Source organism: Gopherus flavomarginatus, chromosome 5, assembly GCF_025201925.1.
Source record: "Gopherus flavomarginatus isolate rGopFla2 chromosome 5, rGopFla2.mat.asm, whole genome shotgun sequence".
NCBI lineage: Eukaryota > Metazoa > Chordata > Testudines > Testudinidae > Gopherus > Gopherus flavomarginatus.
This window is the reverse complement of record NC_066621.1, coordinates 6,543,409-6,568,727: the sequence shown is the minus strand read 5'-3', so window position 1 is coordinate 6,568,727 and position 25,319 is coordinate 6,543,409. Positions and strand designations below refer to the sequence as shown.

General features: G+C 53.0%; 1 protein-coding gene across 1 annotated transcript; it reads left to right on the top strand.

Annotated features, from left to right (window-relative positions):
• DTX4 (deltex E3 ubiquitin ligase 4) lies at positions 1–23,666 on the top strand. Its single transcript, XM_050957149.1, has 9 exons — positions 1–892; positions 7,059–7,788; positions 12,518–12,579; positions 13,085–13,246; positions 13,516–13,577; positions 14,369–14,521; positions 17,045–17,206; positions 19,770–19,859; positions 21,542–23,666. The coding sequence occupies exons 1-9, from the start codon at positions 685–687 to the stop codon at positions 21,773–21,775; spliced, it is 1,863 nt and encodes a 620-aa protein (XP_050813106.1). The 5' UTR covers positions 1–684; the 3' UTR covers positions 21,776–23,666.
• Positions 23,667–25,319: the final 1,653 nt, after the last annotated feature.

Sequence of the window (25,319 nt, the reverse complement as noted above, 5' to 3'; positions counted from 1 at the left end):
GGTGAGAGTGGGGAGGGGGCAGCGAGGGCCCTCGAGACGCTATGCTCCTGGGAGCTCGCGCTGCGGCTCAGATTCCCCGGCTGCAAAACCCAAGGAAGTTGTTTGGGGAGGGTGCAATAGGCAGGAGGGAAGGAAGCAACTGAGCCGTGCAATGGGGCTCCGCTTCCCGGCCTTGGAAAGGGGACGTCGCGCTGGGTGACGGCTTGCATTTCCCTGTCTGCGTCCGGGAAATCCCGGCCACCCGGATTCCTTTAAAACAAGGAGGCAGGAGAGCAACAGGGGGGTGGAGCTGCTGCTCATCCCGTGCAAAGGGGGGAGAAGGGGGGAGGAAAAAAACTAGAGCATGAAATTTCGAGAAGGGCTTGTTGCAGCGAAAAGCAGCAGCAGGAGGCGGAGGCGCTGCAACTGGTGTAACTAACCCCCCCCCCCCCCAAGAAACCCAGAGCGAGCTAATCCCCCTCCCGGGACCCCATTGCAGAGCAGCGCCCTGTGGCCGGGTCTTGGCGGATGGGTGCAATGGCTGGGCGCTGCAGGGGAGCTCCGGGGGGGCGCGCTGCAGGGAGGGGGGAGTGAGGGCGACCTGCATATCCCCCCCTCCAAAAAAAGCAGCCCGGAGACTCTCCCCCCACCCCGATTTGTTGAGGTCGCGGGCCAATGCGGCGCTGAGCCCCGGCCGGCAGAGCCATGCTGTTGGCCTCGGCCGTGGTGGTCTGGGAATGGCTGAACGAGCACGGCCGCTGGAGACCCTACAGCCCGGCCGTCAGCCACCACATCGAGGCGGTGATCCGGGCCGGACCGCGGGCGGGCAGCGTGGTGCTGGGCCAGGCGGACCGGCGGCTGGCGCCCTACTTACTGGACCTGCACTCCATGCACCAGTTCCGCCAGGATACCGGTGAGTTTGTTGGGGGGGGGCAGCGTGACCCGGATCGCCCTGCTTTGCCGGGGGTGGGGCGGTCCCGGCTCGACCTGGCCTGACCAGGATCGCCCTGGGGAAGGGACGCCCTGTCCGGAGTGTCTCGGCCCTGTCTCGGGTCGTTCTGTCTGTTTTCTGCCCTGTGGCGCCCTGGTCCATATTACGCTGTATTGTCCGGGCTGAGGGGCATTGGCAGAGCTGTGGCGGGAGTCCAGGGCTGGGATAGCAGGGACTTGGGGGGGGGGAATTAAGGGGCACTGGTAGAGTTGGGGGGGAGTTCCCCGAAGCGTGGCAGGGTTGGTGCCTGTTTTTTTTTTTTTTTTTCAGTCTCCGAGACTGGGAGGCTGGTGTTCCCAGCCCAGCTGCAGCTGGGCTCCCTGCAGGGAGGCAGCCCCCGGTCTCGCAATGGGAAGGATGGGGCTGCGTGGGTGTTTCCGAGAACAGGAATATACCCAGGAAAGGCGGCTTGCCTGGGAATCCCTGGGCGCCTGTGAGCTCACACGGAGCTGGGGAATCCCCATTGCATCCCGAGAGGCGGTTGCAGGTGGGGCAGCGCCCCCAGCATACAGGGTGTGGAGCAGTGCGAGCCCACCCTGGCACCGGGCTGTGGGTGGCCAGTGCACTTGGGAGGGGGTATTGGAGCCAGGGTGAGAAGGGACTGGAACTCGGAGGGTGGAGGAAAGAGATGGCAGCATGGGGAGTGCCAGGGGCACAGAGGGGAAAGTCAGAGCTGGAGTGGGTCCCAGCTGGAATGGGGAACCCCCGACAGCACAGGGGCTCCTGGCTTTATGGCAGCCCCTCCCTACTTTGTTATGAAGCAGGGAAGCGCTCCCTCTTGGCTGAAGCTATGCCGCTTGAGAGGGCGGCGCAGAATCAAGCTGTTGGTATAGGAAGGGCCGCCCGCGCAGGCTGGGGCTACTATGTGGCCACGATGGTTGGCTCCTCGGCTAGCCTCTCTGGCACTCTGAGCTTAGCGCCCTGTGCGGCCCTGTAGATGCAAGGGTATAAGCTGGATTTGGGGGCAGGACTGGAGATATCAGTGGCCCTGGCCAGAAATGAGGGCGCAGTGGTGGCGTGTGTGTGGCCGGAGATGATGCTGGGGAAGATGGGCACCATGCCCCTCTCACTGGATGTTCCCGAGCGGGATGGATCGTGATCTGGCACCGTTCTTCCTTTGGGTTCCTCTCCCCCATGGGGCGTGGCTCAGCTCCCTCTCCCCATCCTTCCCGCTGGCCCTGTGTCTGCTCAGTCCAGGCCCTTCCGAAATCGCCCCACTCAGTGGGCCAGTCACTATGAAGACAGAGGCAAGTTATCTGTCCAGGTTTATTGGGGCCAGATTTTCCTCTTGAGACTGTCCAGAATACACCCCCCTCCACCACTACCATTCGCAGTGATGGAAGGGCCAGGGATCCATTGTTCACAGTCTGTCCAGAAAGGTGACACAGTGAGCCAGCACAGAGGAGCGGGAGGGAGGTGGTGACCCCCAGGGGGATGCCTGGGAGGGAGGCGGTGACCCAGGGTGTGGGCAGCCCTTCCGGATGGGGTCCTGGTTTTGCTCTTGGTGTGATGCCCCTTCAGAAGCTACAGGTGTCTGTGGCTGGGGGCTGTGGTCCGAAGGTGATTGTGCCTGTTCTCAAATCCCTATTCATTTCCTGTGTGGTTGGGGAGGGTGCCACAGCACTCCAGGTGAGCTGCCCCTTTGAGAGCTGGTGCTCCTGGCACAGAGAGTTAAGCCCACCCCACTCCCAGCTCCGTCATCTCCCCTGGGGTGATAGAGGAGAGGCTCTCCATTTTTGTACAGGTCTGAGATCTGCAGACAGCAGGGCCCCCCATCTGCTTCGGTGGGATGGGGAGTCGGTTTCCAGTGGGGGCACCCCTACATACATGGGGCTCCCAATGGGGACCCCCTCTTTCCCCATGTTCTAGCTGAGGGGAAGGCAGGGAGTAATAGTGAAACGGGCTCTGATGGAGGGAGGAGGGGTGGGATGGTGGGGGCTAGAAGAGGCCCCCGGTCCCACCCCTGCCGCTGGGCTGAATGGGGAATTGTTCTGCCTCTGGCTGGCTTGTTCTGAATATTGTTATTTTGGGTCATTAAGGGGCTCTGATGTGGGGGGTCACGACCCCAGCTGAGCCTTGAATAGCTATTGTCCCTTTTCTTCCCTTCTTGAATGGGAGGCTGGATGCACGTCTCTGGCTAGGGGAGGGGAGTGGGGGACTTTCCCACAGGATTGCTGCATGGCACTGGACCTGCCAGATGCTGAATGCCGGCACTGGCTCCTTCCCCTTCTCATCTGGGATTATAATAAATTACAGATGCTGTTCGGAGCTTGGTTTCTCTCCCCACCCCTCCCCACTGCTTCCTCGGCAGTTCCCCCTTTGTCCCCCACGTGTCTCATTGCATGGCCTTTCTCGATGGGGTCAATATTTTTGACTGAAAACTCAGACTAATTGGCTGAGGAATTTTGTCAAGCTTGGAGTTCGGAAAGTCAGGTGGGAAGCGGTTGAACTCCCTTCACCCGCCGTGTTAATGTGCACAATTAAAAAATCGTAGCGTGACCTCCCATGGAGATTTAATGAAGTGCTGGAGCTGACAAAGTGGGGGGCTGTACCCCAAAATTGTAGCACTTTAACTATATACCGGTGCTTATGCTGTGATAGCTGTTGCCATTGGGGAAGAAGCAGAAGTTATACCAGTATAAACCATACTAGGGGTTGTACTGATTTAAACGTTAGGGTAGAAGCTCACCAGAATAATTACAGTGGTACCAACCTGGTGCGTGGACCAGGTCTGAGACTTCCTTGTGCTTTACAGCATGCTTACGTGCATGTTACGGAGCAGCGGATGTAATGAAGTTAAACTCCAGTTTATCCTTTCTTTGTTCACACACTGAGCTGCAAAATTCATTGTTTTCTAGTCTGCTTCCACCATTGCAGTGTCTAGGTGCCTCACAATCTCTAATATTTAGCCACACGCATCACGTGTGTGTGTTTCTGCTTTACTGACATGGAATTGAGGCCCAAAGAAACTAAGGGACTTGCCCAAGAACTTGCAGGAAATCTGTGCTGGAGCAGAGAATTGACCTTGGGTGTCCTAAATCCTAGGCTGGTACCCTAACCTTTGGGCTGTCCACCCTCGATGGGATTTCTAATGGGAATCTGTCATTAGGATTGATGTGGTTCTACTGCTGTGTTTTTGTTGTTGTTTTTTTTAAGTCTGTAGAAACTTCTTATTTTTGGGAAAGCCCTATCTCACAAAGTGCTGGGTCCAGCAGCTGCACATTTGTTTGGCGCAATAGTGACTGGATGAGGTGTAGCATATAAGACTAAAGGTTAGTTTTTTCATGAGAAGTTTGATCCTGCAATGTCGAAGTCAGTGGAAATTGTGCTGCTGACCTTGGTGGCGGCGGGACTGGGCGCAAGAGGGGAAACACAACAGAGTGGTTATGTGCCCCAGAAATCTCTGTCTTAGATCTTGTGCTATCATAATAAGTCCAGCAGGGTTTAAAAACTCGATACTGTCAGAGTTTGTGAGATTCACCAACTGAGCAGCGTTGGGTCAGAAAGGGTCCAGACGGCACCCACGGAGTACTGGATCTGAGTAGTGTTGTCTTGTGTTCCATTGCCTAACGTGGTTTGGCTTTGCAGGGCTGTAGTCTCCCGTGTATTGCTTGTGACAGTTTTTTTGCATCATTGTTGTAAAACATTTCCTTTAAAAACGAAGGAAATTGCCCAACGCACAATTGTGTGAAGGTTACGTATGGAGGCTGGTTCTTAAAATGGGAAGATAAATTTTGTAGCAATTTTAACAACAAAACATCAGAAATTCGGGAATCGCCTAGATGAGGTTCCACAAACTAACTGGACTCTGCACTTTTACCAATGCCTGTCCTCTACCCATTCCCCACTCCTTTCTACCCCTATCCTGTATCCGCATTCTCAGTCTGCACTGCAGGCCTTGAATTACCAAAAATACACAGAATGCCATTGCATCGTGCCATGGATGAAATGAGTTGCCAGGGCTCAGCCCAATTCTGGGGTGCCCACACACAAAGACCTAAAGCTCACTGAGACTCTCCCAATACTGGAGTTGCATTAATTTTGGGTTCTGATTCATGCTGGGGAAAACTATCAACGACCATAATGTAGATACACTTCTCCTCCTCCATTCCCACCTCTCCATGGACCAGCAGCTCACACATAGACTCTCCTTCCATTCAGCCACGTGTCAACAGAGACATCTCTGCTCTTACCCCTCTGCCTACAGTCCAGAAATAATGCTGCCTTGGATACCCGTGGCTTGGCTCTGCTACACAATATAACCACCTCTGAATATAGTCCTCTACGACTCGCATAGCTGGGCTGGGTCTGAGTGCTATAGATAGTGTCAAACTGCATTCAGGTCCAATTCAACGAATGTCCTTGCTGCAAACAGCATTTGGAGGTGGTTATGTTTGGGAGGAAAACAAAGCCAAGGGAACAGAAAGCTCAGGCTGTCCTTTCTACCCTGTTGATTGCAATACACCTTGTATCTGTAACCTTCACATCAGCAGCAGACTCCCAAGAGGGAGGTGGGGTCAGAGTTAAGGCCATTTGTGGAACCATGACTGTAATTTTTCTGTCTTTTACAGAGGTTAAAAAAAAATAATTGTTTGTAGCCCATAAAGGCCCTAGCTCCAATTGGGCCCCATGGTGGTGGGTGCTGCACAGACCCTCAGCTTGTCTATGCTCCCAAGTTCCATTGGTCTAACTTAAATCTGTTTAGTCAGATGAGTGCAACTTCTGAATGGACTCGTGTACCAGCGTAATGCTGGGTATATTTGTTTAGCTTGTGCTTGTAAATCTACTGATGAGGGACAAACTACTACCAGATGGATTAAGGCCTGGGCTGCACTTAGAATATTTGCTGGCATAGCTATGTTGATTAGGAGTGGGGAGGGGAGGGGGAAATCACACCTCTAGTCAACATAACTGTGCTGTTAAAAGCTCCAGTGTAGATGAAGTGACACTGGCAAAAAAAAGTCCTTTTGCTGGTTTTGTTCAGAGAACAGGTATAAACTATGCCAGCAGAGGAACTCTTGCCAGAATCAGCTGTCTCCAGTAGGAGCATTTGCCAGGATCTCTATACCTGCAAACACTTTACTTTGTAACGGTGAGGCTAAAGAACTGGTCGAACAATTTAGAAAGGCTCATGGGGGATTCTCCATCATTGGTCATTAAAAGTTCTGCTCTGGAAATTGTTTCAGGGCAAGGCTCTGAGCTGTGTTAGACAGGAAGTCATACAAGATGATCACAGTGGTCCTTTCTGGTCTTGGAATCTATGAATCTAGTGGAGACAAGGCCTGATGGAAGAGAGTCCACATGCACAGTTGTGCTGATAAATAAACTGGTATAAAATCAGCCGTTCCCCTTAAGCTGATGCAACTTTGTTTGAAGTGCAAGAAACAGTCTTTGCCCCTAAGAACTGAAGTCCAGATCCCTAAAGGTGCTTAGGTGCTTGATTTCCATCAATTTCAATTACAGTCTAAGGCAGTGCCTCTCAGCCTTTCCAGACAACTGTACTCCTTTCAGGAGTTGATTTGTCTCGCGTACTCTCAAGTTTCACCACACTTAAAAACTACTTGCTTTCAACATCAGACATAAAAATACAAAAGTGTCACCGCCTGCTAATACTGAAAAATTGCTGACTTACTCATTTTTACCATACATTAAAAAAAATCAATTGGAATATAAATATCTTACTTATATTTCACTATAGAGTATATAGAGCAGTATAAACACATCATTGTCTGTATGAAATTTTAGTTTGTACTGACTTTGCTAGTGGTTTTTTTGTATAGCCTGTTGTAAAACTAGGCAAATATCTAGATGAGGTGATGTACCCCCTGGCAGACCTCTGCAAACCCCCAGGGGTACACGTACCCCTGGTTGCGAACCACTAGTGTAAGGCTGTGGCATCTTGCTTTGGGCTGGTTATGTGTTGTATCTCCCAGCTCGTACCCCCATCCCCTGCCATGGAGGCTTTGGGCCCCAGCTCGTAACGCCTGTCCCTTCCCAGGGATGTTCTTGGGGAGTGGGGTAGGGCACTCTTCTCTTCTCTTCTCCCACAGACTCTTCTCATCTCTCTGTTTCTCCCTGCTGTCCCCAGGCACCATCCGCCCGGTGCGGCGCAGTTACTATGACCCCTCCTCGGCGCCCGGCAAAGGTGTGGTGTGGGAGTGGGAGAATGATAGCGGCTCATGGACGCCCTACGACATGGAGGTGGGCATCACCATCCAGCACGCCTACGAGAAGCAGCACCCCTGGATTGACCTCACCTCCATCGGGTTCTGCTACGTCATTGACTTCAGCACCATGGGCCAGATCAACCGGCAGACCCAACGCAAGCGCCGCATCCGCCGACGCCTCGACCTGGTCTACCCACTGGTCACTGGCACCCTGCCCAAGTCCCAGTCATGGCCGGCCAGCCCTGGCGTTTCCAGCTCACCCCCCACCCCACCCTGCACCTGCCCCCAGTGCCTTCTGGTCATGAGTGTCAAGGCAGTGGTCACGGCTGGGGCCAATGGCAGGACTGGCGCCGCAGTCCCCCAGCAGCAGCGTAAAGCCTCCGCCCCATTGGGCGGCCCCAAGCCTCCCATCCCAGCACCTGGGCTCAAGCCCCCGGATGCCATGACCATCACGCGCGGCTCGCTGAAGACCCTGGCCTCCCAAGTGAGCCGGAGGCAGGCGACCAGCACACCAGCCCTGAGCTCGGCCAGCTCGGCCACCAGCCCACCTTCCGCCAATGGGAAGGCCATGCGTGCCAACCTCAACACCCTCAACCGCACCCACCTGCAGCGCCTGGCCATCGCCCAGTCCCGTGTGCTGATTGCGTCGGGGTGAGTGAGCGAGCGAACCAGGTTCCCCTTCATAGTCATCCGGGGTCCAGGGTACGCACATCACCTGCCCTCTAATAGCTGGTGCTAATCGGCCTCTTAGCCAAGAGTCAATGAAGTGGGCTATGGAGACCAAACTCCCTGGTGGCTGTTGGCAGGACTGTGCATGGGGGGTAACCTATTCAGTTCCCACTCTGGGAGTGAGCTCCAAGGGTTGCCCCGCTGACCCTTTCAGCTGTGTTCAGTTAACATCCATTGAAAGGAGAGCCTGCATCAGGGGTCCTGCTGTTTGCTTCCGGTGCCCTGCACCCTAGGCCTCATCCGTGGGCATCTGTGCTGCCGCTAGAGCAGCGGCTCTCAAACTTTTGTACTGGTGACCCCTAGCAAGCCTCTGAGTGCGATTTCCCCCCCCCCCCTTATAAATTAAAAACACATTTTATATATTTAACACCATTATGAATGCTGGAGGCAAAGCGGGGTTTGGGGCAGATGTTGACAGCTCACGACCCCCCCCAGTGTCATAACCTCACGGCCCCCTGAGGGGTCCCGGCCCCCAGTTTGAGAACCCCTGCACTATAGCATGGGTCCACCTGTCACGGCTACCCATCTGGAACCATGCATCCGCTGCTTCGATCTCACGCTGTGTCTGTACTTTCATAGAATATCAGGGTTGGAAGAGACATCAGGAGGTCATCTAGTCCCATCCCCTTTCGTTTTGATGTTGCTGCTGTTTTGCTTTAAGGGCCTTTGGCAGTTGAGACACCAGGCTGGCATGGGACAGGAGGCCAAGTGGTGGCCTAGATCAAAACCTGGGTAGGAGTCAGAAAACATAAAGTAGGGTCCAGTGGTCAGTTCTCCTCCCAGCAGAAGGCAACAGAGGGATTATAATGGCCATGCTAGATCCTGTGGTATTTTATATATTAGTGATCTGGAAAGGAGGATGGGCAGGAAAATGTGCAGAAGACACAAAGGTATTTAGGTGAGTTAAGACCAGAGAGGGTTCCGAGGAACTTCAGAGAGACCCAGACAAGCCTGCGGAATGGGAAACATGATGATAAATGAAGTTGTGTCAATAAATGCCGTGTAATGCACACTGGAGGGGAACATTTAAACCACTTGTGCACTGTACATTCATCACATTAGCTCGGGAATAAGTTGTCATTATAGATGGCTCAGTGGAGACCTCTGCTCGGTGTGCGACTATGGTCAGAAAAGCAAAAAAGCTGTTAGGATGCTCAAGGAATGGGATGGAGAATAACACAGAGACTATTGTAGTGCCGATACATCAATCAGTGGGGCGGCTTTGCCTGGATGCCATTGACAGCACAGGTCACCCGGTCTCCAGAAGGATGTTGTAGAATTAGAGGGGTTCAGAGAAGGGCAGTGTGAATGGTGAGGACCTGAAAAAAAACTTCTTTGAAGAGAGATTGCAAAAGATTGGGACCGTTACCTTAAAGAGGAGCTGTGTAAGAGGGGACGTGATGGAAATATGTAAAATACTTAGTGGTCTAGAGAAGGGAGATCGGGAGCTGCTGTTCTCCCTGTCTTAAAACATAAGAACAAGGGTGAGTCAGTGAAATGGAGAGGAGGAGAATTCATAATTGATTAAAGGAAATACTTTTCCACACATTTTGTCATTAGCCAGTGGAACTCACTGCCACAGGATGTTGTTGAGGCCGTCGACCTAGCAAAGTTCAAAAAGAAATTGGACGTTTTCACCATTAACAAGAATATCCAGAGTTACAATAGTCAGTGCTAACAAAGGTAGCGGGGATATTAAACCTCCTGCTGTAGGGGTTAAGCCAGCCTCTAGTAGAGACCAGGATGAGACCTAATGTGGGGGGAGATTATACCATGTCTGCTCCTGTGGGGCTCTTATAACTTCTTCTGCAGCATCTGGTGTCAACCACTGTCAGAGACAGGAGATTGGACTAGCTGGATCTGGGGTCTGATCCAGACTGGCAGTTTCCTTGTGAGTTCCAGCCCAAGTGTGCAGGGCGTGCGTCCCAGCGTTTCAGCCATTAAGACCTGGGAGTTTCATCAACAACTGGCCTGGGTAATCCATAGTGTCTGTGTTTTAGCTGCCGTAGGTGGGGGAAACCCCACGGTCCAGATCCCAGCTGGTGTAAATCAGCTATCGCTTTGGTGGAGTCAGTGGGCCAGATCCCCAGCTGGGCTCAATGGGCCATTGCTCCAGAATCTTTGTGGTGACTATTTGTCGCCTCCAAAACTGTACGGCACAAACCTTCAGGGTGGTGGAAAGTCCCTAAGGAAGAAATCAAGCCCCCTGTGACTGTAGCCCACACCCCAGCCCCTCTATATCCCCCTCTTCCCATCCCAGCCCCTCTCTTTCCCCCTCGACAAATACCAGAGACCTCTTTAACCATAAAATGGGGGAGGCCCTGCAATCCCCTTTTGAATCTTAATGAAGCTATGGGACATTCTTTCACTCGGCCCTGCAGGGGGAGGGAGGCGCTATCAAAAGGCCTATAGAAAGCTTTTCATGCGGCTGCCTGATGAGGAAAACATCTCGCCCCCCTCCCCAGAAATCCCTTTCTTGGCCATTTAATTAGCGTGGTTCTCGCCCTTTGTCTGGCTTTGCCATCGGCCTTCTGTCGCCGTTCGCCCGGGCCTGTGACCCTCTGGGAAACTTTCCCATGATAGGGAGCGGGAGGAAGGGGCCGCAGGAACAAAAGGGGCTATGAATGGTTCGAAGACTCAGGCAGAGTTTCTAAAGACGGAGAGAAAAGGGATGCAAGGAGGAGGGGCGCGGGGGGTGGGATGTCTCTAGATTAGAGGATTCTCTGGCTAGGCCTTGGTCTGTCGCTATGGCAACTGTTGTCCGGCTAGGAAGGTGCCCGGTTCTGGCTCACCCGCCTACGTTGCTGTGGTGCCACCCCCAGGAATGAAATAGATCCCCCTGCTTCCCCCTGCCCTAAGCAGTGTCAAAAGTCCAGCCAGGAAATGGCACATTGTGACTCAGCCGGGCGCGCTGGTGCCTTGGCGTTGTGCCACCCGACCCCTGTGTCTCGCCACGGAGCTGCGTCTCATTCCGCAGCCTCGCACGGCTGTTTGTCCCTTCAAAGGCTGCAGAATGGGACACGGGCCTCTCCCCGTGCAAAATGTGGGGGGCTGTTTTGCCATTGTCGCCCCCTGGGAGCCCTACTTCTTCTCCTGGCCCTCCAATGCCACTTAGCCCTTCAGGGGCATACGCATTGATGGAGAAAGTGGGCAAACCAGGCCTCACTGGGATGCTAGCAAGAAGTGCAGAGCGTGGAGGGGAGAGAGAGGAACACCCGTTGTGGGCTCAGCTAACCCCACTGGCAATGAGCGGGCAGCAGTCTGCACAATTTCCTGGGCTCACCCTGGTTGACAGCAAACACCAGATACGAGAGTGGGTGGTGTAGTGGGGCCTCTGCCCTCTGGGTTCTGCCTTGTGCCCAGAGCCCCTCTCAGTGGTATATTTCCCCAAGTCTTGTTGCAGCGTCATCTTTCTTTCTCCATCATTCCATCTCAGATGGTGCAGTCGTTAGACTCGGTGCCGGCCCAAGATCTTGTGATATTCAGTCCTGGCACCGTGGTCTGGGCCAGAACAGCATTGCCACCCCCAGAACTTGGTTGCGGTTCCAGGTCTGATAGATTGCAGCCCCGCCAGCCCTAGAAATTATCTCTTAAACGTATAGGAGATGGGTGTATAAAAATCCCATTGCCCGGATTACCATGGTACTCCTGCTGTGTCAGTCCTGGCGGAAGAGCTAGCCCCGGAAAACAGGGCTGTGCACCATCTGGGTGTAACTGGAGCTTTCTGCTGCTGTCAGGCTGCCATGGACATGTCTGAAATGTGTAGGTGGGTGGAGCAGTTGCCTGAGGTGATTTTTAGGGCTAGGTACAGAGCTTAGAAATATGTTGGAGGGTCAGTGCAGTTGTCATCAGGACAAGGACGTTTTTGGGGCAAGGCCTTGTGGGGACTAAAGATCTCTAGCCTCTGTGCCACACTCCCCTCAGCCTGGCGTTGTCTCTGGTGGCGTTATTTCCAGAACGAGTGATGAGTGTCTTCCTCCACCCACACTCACCCCTCCCACTCTATGTTCCTGCCCAGATTGGGTTCGCACCCTGGCTCACGTATGCACATGCTGGCCCCTGCCAGACCAGGTTGGCCTACAAGGTGTATGAACTGCGGATGTTAGCCAGGGCCGAAACCTGCTAGTCTGGTTGGGTCACGTGAACAATAACAGTTTCTGTCCTCTGCAAGGTGCAGTCCTCCCTGGAGAGGAGAGGACACAGCAAGGGCAAGGCATCCTGGGAAGGGGAATGTGCCATGTGCCCTTGCTGTGTCAGCTCCCTTCTCCAGTGAGGGGTGTCTTGTAAACTTGGGGACCCAGCCACATTCACTCCCTGGTTTGATGAGCCTCTTGTGTGGAGCCATTCTGTCCAGAGGTGCTCGGATGGCTCAGCCTACCCCAGCCCCAGACCATGTCCCCTGCTTTTGGGATTCTCCACTGTCCATTGACGTTCCTGCTGCCCCTCTGTTTGCAGGGCTCCTGTGTGCACCTCGCTAGCCCCCCTCCCCCCCCCCCCCCGGCCAGGGCTTCCTTGGTGGGGGATGATGGACTGAGACAGGGGAGCCTCTGGGAACCGGTGGTCCAAGCATTGCACCAATCAGTGGGGCAGGGGCTTTCTCCAAGGGGATGAACCCACAGTGAATTCTGACCCCCCAATTCCTTCCCCTCAGGGTCCCCACCGTCCCAGTGAAGAACCTCAACGGCTCGAGCCCTGTTAACCCCGCGCTGGCAGGTGAGGGAGCCAACCGGTCAGGCCAGCCTAGCATGACTGAGCAACAAAGACCTCCAGGGGAAGGGGGCAGACCCACACTTCTGGGGCTGGTGTGGGGAGTGGGCTTTGGGCAGCACCTGTGTAGTAGTGTATGGGGGATATTGGACAAGCCTGTACCCCAGAGGAGTGGAGACAGAGCGATACTGGCCCCTTCGTTGTAAGGGGTGGGTGGGGAGGGTCCCTGTTCTAGGTAGGGGATAGAGAGCACCATTAGAGGGCAGGATGGGGGGTTCTTGTGCTTCGTATGGCAGCAGGAGAGAGGACTCATAGGCTGCTGTTTAGGAGCGAATGGGGTTGGGGTGTCTGCTCTATGAGAGTGCTGGGGTGCAGGGGATTCACGGGGTGGGTCTGGGCCTGTTAGAGGCAGGGTGTGGCTTTGGGCCGCTGGCCAGAAGCGCTTGTGGGAGGGTGCCTGGGGTTTATCGGAGCTGGCTTCTCAGGGCCTTTCCCCATCTCTCTCTGCCAGGGATCACAGGGATCCTCATGAGCGCGGCGGGGCTTCCCGTCTGCCTCACCCGCCCCCCCAAGCTGGTGCTGCACCCCCCACCCGTCAGCAAGAGTGAGATCAAATCCATCCCGGGCGTGGCCAACACCTGCCGCAAGACCACCAAAAAGCAGGCCCAGAAAGGTGAGCGTGAGCCCTCACCCAGAGCCTCGGGGCATCCGCACGCCGCTGGCAGGAGCCCCTTCCTGTCCCCATGTCCTGCCAATCTCCCCATCAGGGAAAGTCCTTCCCATCTGGTGCCATTCACCTCAGCCCCACTGCACATCTTCCCCTCCCTACAGGCTCTGTCCCCATCCATCCCTCCCTGCTCCATAGCACCGCTTTCCTAGGGTGCCTCGTGTCTCCACAGACCCCTTCAGGGCAGTTGTAACTCTTGCTCCAATGTGCTGCAGGTAAAACCCCAGAGGAAGTGCTGAAGAAATACCTGCAGAAAGTGCGTCATCCTCCGGATGAGGTGAGAGCACGATGTGTCAGGTTGCCATCTGTCTGTCTGTCTTGGGCTAGGTCTTCACTGCCAAAAGTCCCTGTAGTGCATTAGCACTCTGGCTGTATAGTGCTGGAGAAGACAAGGCACAGGTAACTGTGACCTCAATGAGCTGGTCAAAAACACACACACCCCCACTACGCCACCTACAGCGAGACCAGAGCCACGTCTGCACCAGGATCGCACAGTCTCGGGGTTGGTTATTGTGCCATGCAAACATGCCCTTTTGGGTGAGTTGTGAGGAAAGGTTGCTCACGCTGTATGTGAGGTGTAGGAGTTGCATGCTGTGTGCATGTTGTCTGGGTGGGTGTAAGCATGTGGTGGAGTTGCACTTGGGGTGTTTCGTAGCTGCTTGCTTCTGGCTGTCAGTGTGTGTTCTGGAAGGGGATCCTCATGCCGTCAACAGGGCTAGGCTGGTATCCCTAGAGCTCACATCTGCCTGTCCTTCCGCAGAGCAAGGCCAACTCTGGCTTCCCCCGCCAATGGGCCCTGACCCCACCCTGGTGACGGGCTCTGTTTCCTGGTTAGCCTCGCCTCCCCACTGAACCTGCGTGGTGGTAGTTCTTGCCTAGTGGGACCTGGGCTGAGACATGCACTCCTCTCCCCTCCACACTTGGCTCATATACTTTGGCCTGCATGCTCAATCAGTCCGAGCCTGGGCTGGATTCAGACCAGGTCCGTGTCTCCGTCTGACTCGATTTTCTCCTCTCACTGCCGCCTCCTCTCACTGCTGCTGCCTCCCCCCCCCCCCACACCCGAAGGACTGCACCATCTGCATGGAGCGCCTCTCCACCCCGTCTGGCTACAAGGGGCCCCAGCCAGCTGTCAAGCCCGACCTAGTGGGGAAGCTGTCCAAGTGTGGCCACATCTACCACCTCCACTGCCTGGTCGCCATGTACAACAACGGCAACAAGGTGCGTGGTGGGCCCTGGGAGAGGTGAGCGTGTGCTCGGCCAGCTGCTACTAGGGGGCCCCAGCGAGAACTGGGTCCTAGCATAGAACAGAGGTTGTACATGAGGTTGGACGCTGAGCCAATCGGATCGCTTGCCTGGGGCTGAATCCTCCTGCTTGATAGGCTGTAAGAGCCCAGGCTTCTCTCTGCCATTTCTCCTGGTGTCTCCCATTGGCTCTGTGGGACAGGAGGGCTTTGCTTAGTTATTTTGCAGTGAGCACTGACTGACTCTTTTCGAATGTTTGGCTGTCTCTGTAAACTTGAATCAAGCAGAAACCATTCTCAGAGTGGGTCTTCCTTCTATCTGGCCATCCCTGCCCCAGAAGGCCTCTTCCATTCTCTTCCCTTAAAGCGTCACTGAATTTTACACAGCTTTCCCATGATTTTATCCTGTTTCATTAAGACACATGTCTGTGCTGCAAAGTTTATCTGGTCTGCTGCCCTTCATGTGCTGTGTGTGAGGCAGTGGTTAGAGATACAGGTGGGGAGTCATGAGACTGTTGCTGATGTGCAGATATGGTTGGAAAATGTCCCCTCACCTGCCGGAGAATTTTTGAGTTTTCGGCAAAAAAAATCTAAAGCTAGAATATCTTGGCTACAATCAAAATATTTCCGTTTGGAAAGTAAGCTGTGGTGTCTCCTGGGAGTTACTTTGTGGGTGCCTTATGACGGCATTCTCCTCTACTGCCCAGGCTGCCTGGTTAGATTCAGGGCCGGCGCAACCCGTTAGGCGACCTAGGTGGCTGTCTAGGGCGCTAACATTCGGGGGGCGGTGACCGCCGCGGCCAGACCTTCCGCCGTTTCTGTTGAGGGTGGCATTTTAGGGGTAGAACTTTTAACTGCCTAGAGTGACAAAAAAGCTGGCGGCGCTCCTGGTTAGACTACATCTCCCCTGTTGCATCATGGTCTTCTTGTCTTGGTATGGGGAGGCGGTTGCATCAGGATGGGTATACAGCCACGATGCATCATGGGAGTTGAAGTTCAGCGGAGGAGCCCAGCCCATAGAAGAGAATGGGAGCATGACAGCTGAAATTCAACTGGTCCCTCTCTGTGCCTCAGTTTCCCCATCTGTACTACAGAAGGTATTGTGAGTAGAGCGGGGTGAATCATTGAATTTTTTTATTTTATTTAGTTAGTTAGTTAGTTCTGAAAAATAAAAATTAAAAAATGGTTTGGGTCAAGCTGAATTTGAAAATTCTGAAAATTTTTGCCACATCAAAACCATTTGGTTTGGGTCAACTGAAGTGTTTTAGCAACACCAAAACATTTTGTTTCTGTGCATTTTTAAAGGTCTAGAGCAGTGGTACTCAACCAGGGGTTCACGTATCCCTGGGGGTTTGCAGAGGTCTTCCAAGGGCTACATCAGCTCATCTAGATATTTGCCTAGTTTTACAATAGGCTGCATTAAAAGCACTTGTGAAGTCAGTACAAACTAAATTTCATACAGGGACTTGTTTATACTGCTCCATATACTATATACTGAATTGTAAGTACAATATTTATATCCCAATTGATTTATTGTATAATTAAAGGTAAAGATGAAAAAGTCAGCAATTTGTCTGTAGTAGTGTGCTCTGACACTTTTGTATTTTTATGTCTGATTTTGTAAGCAAGTATTTTTCAAGTGAGGTGAAACTTGGGGTACATAAGACAAATCAGCCTCCAGAAAGGGGTACAATAGTCTGGAAAGATTGAAAACCACTAATCTAGAGTCACAAAATGGCCGGAGAAGGAAGCATAGGTGCCACCTCCCTTAAAAGCTTTTTCCCAGGAGTTAGGACACTCCCCTGGATTGTGGGAGACATGGATTCAATCCCGCTCCCTCCCCACTGCCTGATCAAGAAAAAAGATTTGAAGTTGAGTCTCTCACATTGGAGAAGAGTGTCCTGATGGGCACTGGGGCAGGTCTCTCTCTCTCTCTCTCTCTCTCTCCTTGAAAACAATTCACGCAGATGACCATTGGTCAGTTTGTGTGGGGAAGAAGATGCGTTCAATGTATTCTAGGGAAGGTTGAAGTTTTTCTGATGGAAAAATGGTTTTTCAAACCAAACACAAACTTTTGTTTGGTTTGAAATTTTTTGGAGAATCAAAATTTTTTTGCTTCATTTTCATTTCCATTTTTGGGTGTTTTCTCCCCCACTGAGAAAAGGGAGCGAAAGGCGTAAGGAAGAAACACGAAACTCAGAACGAAACTTTTCGGTTTTAAATTAAATGGGGGAGAAAAAGAAATTGTTTAGTCAAAAAACCTGAAAAAATTCCATAAAAGTTTTTGAAAGAAACAAAGAACGTTTCATTCTCAACCAGTTTATGGGAAAAACCATTTTTGATCATATACTGCTTCCTAATCAAGGTGTTGGGGGAGCGTGTGTGGTTCAGTAGAGGGGTGTGTGGGAGAATTGGAGGAAGGTGAGTCTGACAACAGTAAAAGTGAAGGATTTGATTTGGTTTCTTACTCTCCTTTCTTCCTTCCTTGCTCCTTTCTCAGGATGGGAGCTTGCAATGTCCAACCTGCAAAACCATATATGGGGTGAAGACTGGGACTCAGCCCCCCGGGAAGATGGAATATCACCTCATCCCTCACTCGCTGCCTGGGCACCCTGAGTGTAAAACCATTCGGATCATCTACAACATCCCGCCGGGGATCCAGGTGAGACCCCAGCTCTACAGGAGGGAAGGTGTGTGTGTGACGCTTCCCAGAGTTACCTGGGGTCAGGAGGCACTTTGCTACCACCTGCCCTTAGTGTGAGGAAACCTTGTCTATGCCTGCCAGGGATCAGCTCCCGCCCTCCACGGGCAACACACACAATCCCCACTAGGCCTCGCCAGCCCCCCGTCACTCAATGGCATAGTGAACACGCCAACCTTGAACCCTCTAAGCATCTCCCTGAAGCATCCAGCCCCTGCTCCACTGGACTCTCACAAAATTCACAGATTCGCTGCTCCCAGTTTACCAGATCCATCTCCGGTAATGGCTCCATGAAACACACAGCGCTGAGACAAGTGTGTCATGAAAACAAGCCAAAGTTTATTTAACAAGGCATAAGAATGGCCATACTGGGTCTGACCAATGGTCCATCTAGCCCAGTATCCTGTCTTCCAACAGTGGCCAATGCCAGGTGTCCCAGAGGGAATGAACAACAGGTAATCATCAAGAGATCCATCCCCTGTCGCCCATTCCCAGCTTCTGGCAAACAGAGGCCACAGACACTATCCCTACCAATCCTGGCTTATAGCCATTGATAGATCTATCCTCCATGAATTTATCTAGTTCTTTTTTGAACCCTGTTATAGTCTTGGCCTTCAGAACATCTTCTAGCAAAGAGTTTCACAGGTTGACTGCGTTGTGTGAAAAAATACTTCCTATTGTTTGTTTTAAACCTGCTTGCTGCCTATTAATTTCATTTGGTGACCCCTAGTTCTTGTGTTATGACAAGTAGTAAATAACACTTACTTACTTTCTTCACACCAGTCATGATTTTATAGACCTCCATCATATCCCCCCTTAGTTGTCTTTTTTTCCAAGCTGAAAAGTCTGTCTTGTTAATCTCTCCTCATGTGGAAGCTGTTCCATGCCCCTAATAATTTTTGTTGCCCTTTTCTGTACCTTTTCCAATTCCAGTATAGGCACGGAGATTCAAATGAAAGCAAGTAGAAATTTTGGAAACAAAAGGTTACATCTAAAGTAAAATCATAACGTGTGTTCAGTAACCTAGACTGAGTCAGCTAAAGCTCCCCTCAAAGCTTTGTCAGTGTTTTTCAGCCAGGCCTGGCTGTGATCCTTTTCCCATGAGGCAAGTCACACTTGTGTCCTCAGTAAAGAACGCTGGGGGTACCTCTTCCCCCTCCCCGCCAGATATACTCTGACAGTCTGTCATCAGTACTTGCGTATATTTCCTTACTTGATTAGCATCTTGGTTATGTATGCAAATAGATCTGTATTGTGAAGAAGACAACAGACAATGCTCAGACAGGGAGGTAAGCTCAGCCTGGAATGGTCTGAAGCACGTCATCTGTTTAGCTGCTGTGACGGGTTCCCCCCGGGGTGCCACGTGGAACTTTGGTACCCCTGAGCCCTCTGACCTGCCAGCCGGGGCTCCCTCTCACACTGTGCCGCTGTGACAAATGGCAGACCTGCTCCCGGTCCTACACCTCCTCCAGCATTCACACAAGTAGGGACACACCCAGCTGCAGTTACATGCAGGCTCTCTGACCAGCCGCTGCATGAACCAACAATAGAGAGGCTACAGCCAAAATAACCACCAGCTTCCCAGCCTAGGAACAACCCCAGAGGAGTATAAACCCCAAATTATACCATCTTCCACTGTAAGCTCATAGGGTCCCCCCTCCCTCAATGTGGAGAGGAAATGGAACAGCTTCCTGAGCTAAGATTCCCAAACACTCACTCCAAACTTACTGGTTTAGATTAAAACATAAAATAAGTTTATTAATTACAGAAGATAGATTTTAAGTCGTTATAAGTGATAGCAGATAACCTAGTGAATAAACAAAAATGCAGACTAAGCTCAACCTACTAGAAAGATAGGATTTGAATTAACAGTCTCTCACTGTGATGGATGGTACAAGCAGGCTGCAGATTCTTAGGGCACAAGCTATACTTTCTTTGCAGCTTGGAATCCCCAGGTTTTCCTGCACAGGCTAGAAATCCCTTTAGCCTGGGTCCAGCACTTCCCCCAGTTCAGTCTTTGTTCCTCAGGTGTTTTCAGGAGTCCTCTTGTGTGTGGACGGGTGTGGAGGGCGCCTCTTGTGAGAGAAGTTGCTGTATTGATGCATGCAGCTGCCTTGGTGCAGCCGTGGAGAGATCTCTGCGATAACTCCATACCCCAAGGGATGTCTCTGGTTATGACCTGGTTTCTGGAGGGGACAATCGCGCTGGCACGGCAGCTATCTTGTGCTTGGTGATGGCGTGTGCGCTAGAAGCAGCCGTGTTTGGAAGTGTTGCCAGCCAGGAAGGCTGAGTGGGGAGCTCGGGGGAATGTCTCTCTGCAGGGCCCGGGCCCCCTTTCTGGGCACCCTCCTCTCCCGGCAGGGGCGGTTTGTAGCAGATCCAGCAGTGGGTGACGGGGGCACTGGAAGGCCCTGCAGTTTGTAGCCCTGCAGCTGGGGGTGCTGTGATGACTCAAGGTTAGACAGAGTTTAAGCAACCTCTCAAGATCCCAAAGGATGCCATTTCTCTCTCTCCCTCTGCCCAGGGACCAGAGCACCCAAACCCCGGAAAAAGCTTCACAGCCCGCGGATTCCCTCGACACTGCTACCTCCCGGACAGCGAGAAGGGCCGAAAGGTGAGGGATGTCCTGCCACGGTTCCCTCTAATTTTTCCCACCAATGTGCGGAATGAATTTTGTTATGTGTGCCAATATGGAGGCGATGTGTAACACATCATCTTCATATTGATGCACATAACAAAATTCGTGGGTGTGGGGCCAAGGGGTTTGGAGTGTGGGAGGGGGTTCAGGGCTGGGGCAGATGGTTGGGGGTGCGGGCTCTGGGTTGGGGCTGGGGATAAGGGACTCAGGGCTGGGGCAGAGGGTTGAGGGCTGTGAGGGGTGTTGGCTCTGACTGGGGGTGCTGGCTCTGGGGAGGGGCTGGGGGATGAGGGGCTCAGGATTGGGGCAGTGGGGTTGGGGTGTGGGCACTAGGGTGGGGCCAGAGGTGAAGGGTTTGGGGTGCAGGGTGCCCCAGGAGTACAGCGGGGAGAGAGGACTCCCACCAGCTCTTTCTCCCCGCAGCAGCACCTGGGCTGGGAGGGTAGCTGGGGAGAGGTGCCTCTCCCCACCACAGAAGCTCCAGGGCTGGGCTGGGTTGGGGCTGGGGCAGGGGCGCCTCTCCCCCCTGACTGCAGCAGGTCCAGGACTGGGGGAGGGGGAGCATCTCTCCCCGCCGCAGCCCTGAGCACCACACAGTGCTTAATAAGCTGCTGTGCAGCTGTGCAGTTCAGAGGGAACTTAGACCCTGGCCTGTCTCCCCCAAAACCAGGACATTCGGCCTTGGCGGGGAGGGAGGGGGCTGTGCGTTCAGTCAATGGTTCATTAGGGTGGGGTGAGGTGAGCTTTATCCAATTGAGCAGCTGGTTTGAGGAGGGACAATAGTCAAAGGAAGAGCCACACACCCCTAACATCCCAGATAGAAAATGTTCTCCAGACCCAGAGCGGGGACAGAGCATCCCTGCAGACTGTGGTTATTGTCCTGTGGAGCTGAGAGAAGGGGCTGTCACAGGCTGCCCCCTCCTCATTGGAGAGCCGATGAGGGAGGGAAATCTGCAGGAGATGCAGGGTTTCTTGACTAGCCTGGGGGTCTTTGAATGATGATGGGGATCGTAGCCTGGCACAAGCTCCTCATAGGAGATGAGCTTTCAGCCCTGGGATGTACCACCTCCTTTCACTTGGTCTCCTGCAAAAGATCAAAGATGCCAGGAGCCCACCATTTCAGTGACATCTCTAAGGGATGATCAAGGCCTTTTCAGAGGCTGTGGGTTCATATATGCCACAGCGAGCTAGACCTAAATCGAGCAGCACTCTGTGTGCAAGAGACCAGATACTTCAGTTGCAGACATTTAAAAAACAAACCTCAAAATTGAACCATGGAGTTTTTTATTGAATTTTGATAGGGAAATAAACTCATGTTTGTTTTGTGCGGCCTCAGAATTTGCTGATCATAACATGTTGCTGCATTTTGTATGGAAACCTCGGTGCCTTGCAAAATCTGTCATGGGAGGCAGCTGGAGGTTTTGGTTGGGAAGCCAGGTTGGTGGTGTTGGGGATAAGCACATCAGCTGGATGATCAGCTGTGAAATAGTCAACAGCATTATTATGGTATCGATCATCATTATGTTTCAGAGTTAACGACACAATGGGATGAATCGCACCACTCAAGGTTGAGAGAGGCTGTGTGCAAACTCCAGCCTGTCTTGGGGTGGGCTCTCAGCTGCTTGTGTATTAACCCTTTCCCTCCTGCACGCCCCCAGGTGCTGAAGCTGCTGCTGGTGGCCTGGGACCGCCGCCTGATCTTCGCCATCGGTACCTCCAGCACCACAGGCGAGTCGGACACGGTAATCTGGAATGAGATCCACCACAAGACAGAGTTTGGCTCTAACCTCACGGGCCACGGCTACCCCGACGCCAACTACCTGGACAATGTGCTGGCTGAGCTGGCAGTGCAGGGCATCACGGAGGAGAGCACGGCCCAGGAGAAGGACTGAGAACGGGGGAGGGGAGGAGATGGCATTCCTTTGTGGCGGGAGCAGCACTTTGCCATGTGGCAGCGCCCCACACTCACCTCCTCCTCCCTGCCCTGGTGGCTGCACCCTCTCCCACCTCCTCCTCCCGCTGCTGTGACGCTCAGAGGGCACCAGTCGCACCATTGAGACGTGTGGCTTGGGGTTGGAGCAGAGGAGGAGGCCCATGGTGCCTCGTCAATGGGCATATCTGTGGGGCTGGTCTCCCAACATGGGCGCCGCCCCTCATCCAAGGTTACGTTAATCTTGTTGCACTTGGCTGGGAAGGGAGGGGGAATTGAACCGCTAAACCCTGTGAAAATGAACTGTCTCTTAGGGCACTACCCAGCGGGAAGTGCTCCCATCCCATAAGGCAGCTCCGGCACCGCATGGGCGCCGCTGCAAAGGCCTGTGGGAATGCCAAGGATTCAAACCAGTTAGGAGACTGGTTGTGTGTTGTCATGTCACTGCTGCTTTCATGTTGTGGGCTCGATGTGAGTTGGAAATGTGCTGTTTGCAGGTCTGATACCCCCCTCCCAAGCCACCTCACCCTCCCAAGCCTGCCTCCCCGATCCCACCCCACATCGGGTCAGAACCAGGCCTGCTGCCTGCTCGGAAATGAGGTGGAAATCCCATCTCCTTGATATGTTCCAAACTGGGTCAGGACCAGAAATAGCTGGGTACAAGTCTCCTGGTGCCGATCCATAGTGAGCTGGAGCAGAACCAGTTCCTTAATGATTCATTCTGGCCGCTGTGTGAACGGTACTAGAGCAGCGGACAGGAATCTGATAGTTGGATGGATCAGAACCAGGCCTGGTCTTCTCCGGGTCCCTTTTCCCCTCCCACTCTCCCTAATCCTTTCTCACCTGGGTCAGCTTTGTCCAGTGGGGTGTGGGAGAGAGAAATCCCTCCTGTACTGGCTCAGAACCAAGTCTGGTTCTCCCTGTCTCAGTGAGTCTAGTTTACTCCAGCCCGTCCAGAACTGTGTGAGCTGATCTTCTTGTACCTATGAAGGAACCGTGCCCCAGGGATGGCTCTGTCTGGTCAGACCTGGTGGATGTGAATTGAGATATGAGGGGAAGGGAGGTCTGATTCTCCCCTCCCCGTCCCCCCTACCTCCCATAAGATGGGTTCTTTGAACTGTTTGTATGGGGGAGTCCCCCGGATACTGATCTGAATTTATATACCTCATGTTTTGGGGGCTTGTCGTATATATGTACATATATCTATCATGTCACGCTTGAAGATGACGTTGGCGCTAGGACGCTTAAAGGAAACGGTACTTAAGTTAGACCTGAGGCCAAGTCTGCTGGCAGTGGCCGTTCACCACGGCATGGGGGTGAGGCAAGCTAGGCGGCCATCTTGAAACAGAGGCGCCCAGTCAGGCTTGGCCACATTTCAAAATGGCCACTGCACGCCCCTCAGGAAGGTGGGAAAAGGGCACAAATACACACACTCCCATTAGTGTGACTCTGCGCAATGGGGGCAGTTCTGAGTCCTCCCATGCCAAGATCCATAGTCTCCTCTTGCTGGCAGTAATGGGAGGCCTTGGAAACACACCTGGCCTGGGGTTAGCCCCCATGTTGGGGAAACAGGAGCCCAGCAAAATCTATAGGGCATCCATAACCCTGATTGGCCTCTGTGGTGCTGCCACCCTAGTGGCCTCTTTGCAGCTAGTGAGGGAGGTGGGTCCCATGGGCTATGCCCCAGGTCCCATCCCTGTTGTGAGCTGGGGAAGGGGTGGGTGAGATGGCTCCCTGCTGGGATCCTGACCCTCTCCTGTCTGGTTGCTTAGGTCTTTGGCTCCTTGGGCTTTCCTGGCTTGAGGATTTTTCCCTTGCAGCCCTTGTGAAGTCCCTGTGGGCAAGATGCAGAGGAGGTGGGGGGGCAGGTGATGTGGCTGGGTGGGGGCAGGTGAGGCAGGAATGGGGAGGGATAGGAGTTGCGATTGGCTGCAGATGGGGTTCGGAGGGGAAACCCAGAGGCTTCACAAGGCCTGTTCACACTGCCCCGGAGAGTTCAGAGCAGCCCCCTCACTGGGGTGCCTGAGGAGCTGATCCTGTCCCAAACTGCCTGGAAACCCCCTTCATTGCCACAGCAACCCCTCCCTTAGTGAGGGGCTGAGATCATCCTGTCCTGAGCATCCCTTTTATCCCCCAGGGTGCCAGTGCCCCAAGGCCCCCCCTTTTCTGTATTTCCCAAGCACTCTCTAATGATGGGGGGAGGGGGGAAATCCTACCCCCAAACTAGAACTGGGGGAAATTTTCATTTAAAACATTTTTCAGTGAAAAATTCAGAAATCACAACATTTTGTGTCCACTTTGCTGGCTTGTTTTGGGCAAAAGGGGGAAAAAACACTAAAAAATGAAACATTTTGATTTTTTTTACAAGGCAAACAATGCCTTTTTGCTTCAAAATTGCTTTCCATTTTCTTTTCTTTTCTTTTCTTTTTTTACAAATGTTTAAAATGCTCTTAACTTGAAATAATCTTTTTTCTTTGAGTTGCCAGAATTTTTTGGTTTCTAAATTTTTGGGTTTTTTTGAACCACCAGTAAACTGAAAATCCTGTTAATCGCACAGATCTCCCCCCAGCCTTGAGATTCCCTGCTCTAGCCTCCCCACCATCCTCTATCCCCCCAGTCTATTCCAGCTCCCTCCCCAGTCCCATATTCCGTCCCCTCCCAAAATATCTTGGTGCTCAGCTTACCCACCCAGTCCCGTATTCTCCCTCCTAGCCAGTAAGATTGTCACACATTACTCACCCCCTACCTGTGCCTTTCTACCTCTGCCATGCAAGCAAGGAGCGGCCTCCAGTCTGACTTGGTTTCTGGGGTAGGGGAAGAGGCTTGGAAAGGGTCTCATACAGGCCCCTGTGATCGTTCCCCCCAGCTGTGCTTTTGTTTAATTTCTAACTGTGGTTTTATACTTTCTCCAGAAGGATCTGGGTAGGGCAGGGAGGCCGGGCCATGGGAAGGGTCATCCCTCCCCTGTCTTTGTGTGTCCTCGTGGTGTTGGATGCGGGGTGTGCAGCTGGGGTGGGGCAGTGTCCTGCTGTATATTGTGTTCTGTTTGTGAAGGGTGCATTGTGCCCGTCTCTCTGGTGTGTTGCCACGTGATGGCGCTGCCCGCCCATGTAGGCTGGATGTGCCAATTTAATAAACGGAGAGCTCTCCCACCAGGCGGGAGGGCGTTTGCTGTCTGCGTCATCCGGGCCTGTCCGTGTGTCTTTTGTTACCCATTTGTGGCAACTGGTCATGCGAGAGCCCCTTCTTTCCAGGGGGACAGTCGACCCACGGCCAAGAGGGAGTTACGGAGTCTGATTCTCGTTCACCAGCACGATTCGATCCCATAAGAGAGAGTCCCTCACCCACTTGCTCTCACTAATAATCTGGGACCAGCATGGCTGCCACCAATCTTTATGTATCAGTGAGTTGAGTTGAAACGGTTCTCTGCATTGGTCTGTCTGAGCAGGCAGTGCCCCCCTCACCTGCCAGAGACGATGTCCCCTCTGATCTGTGATTAATTCCCT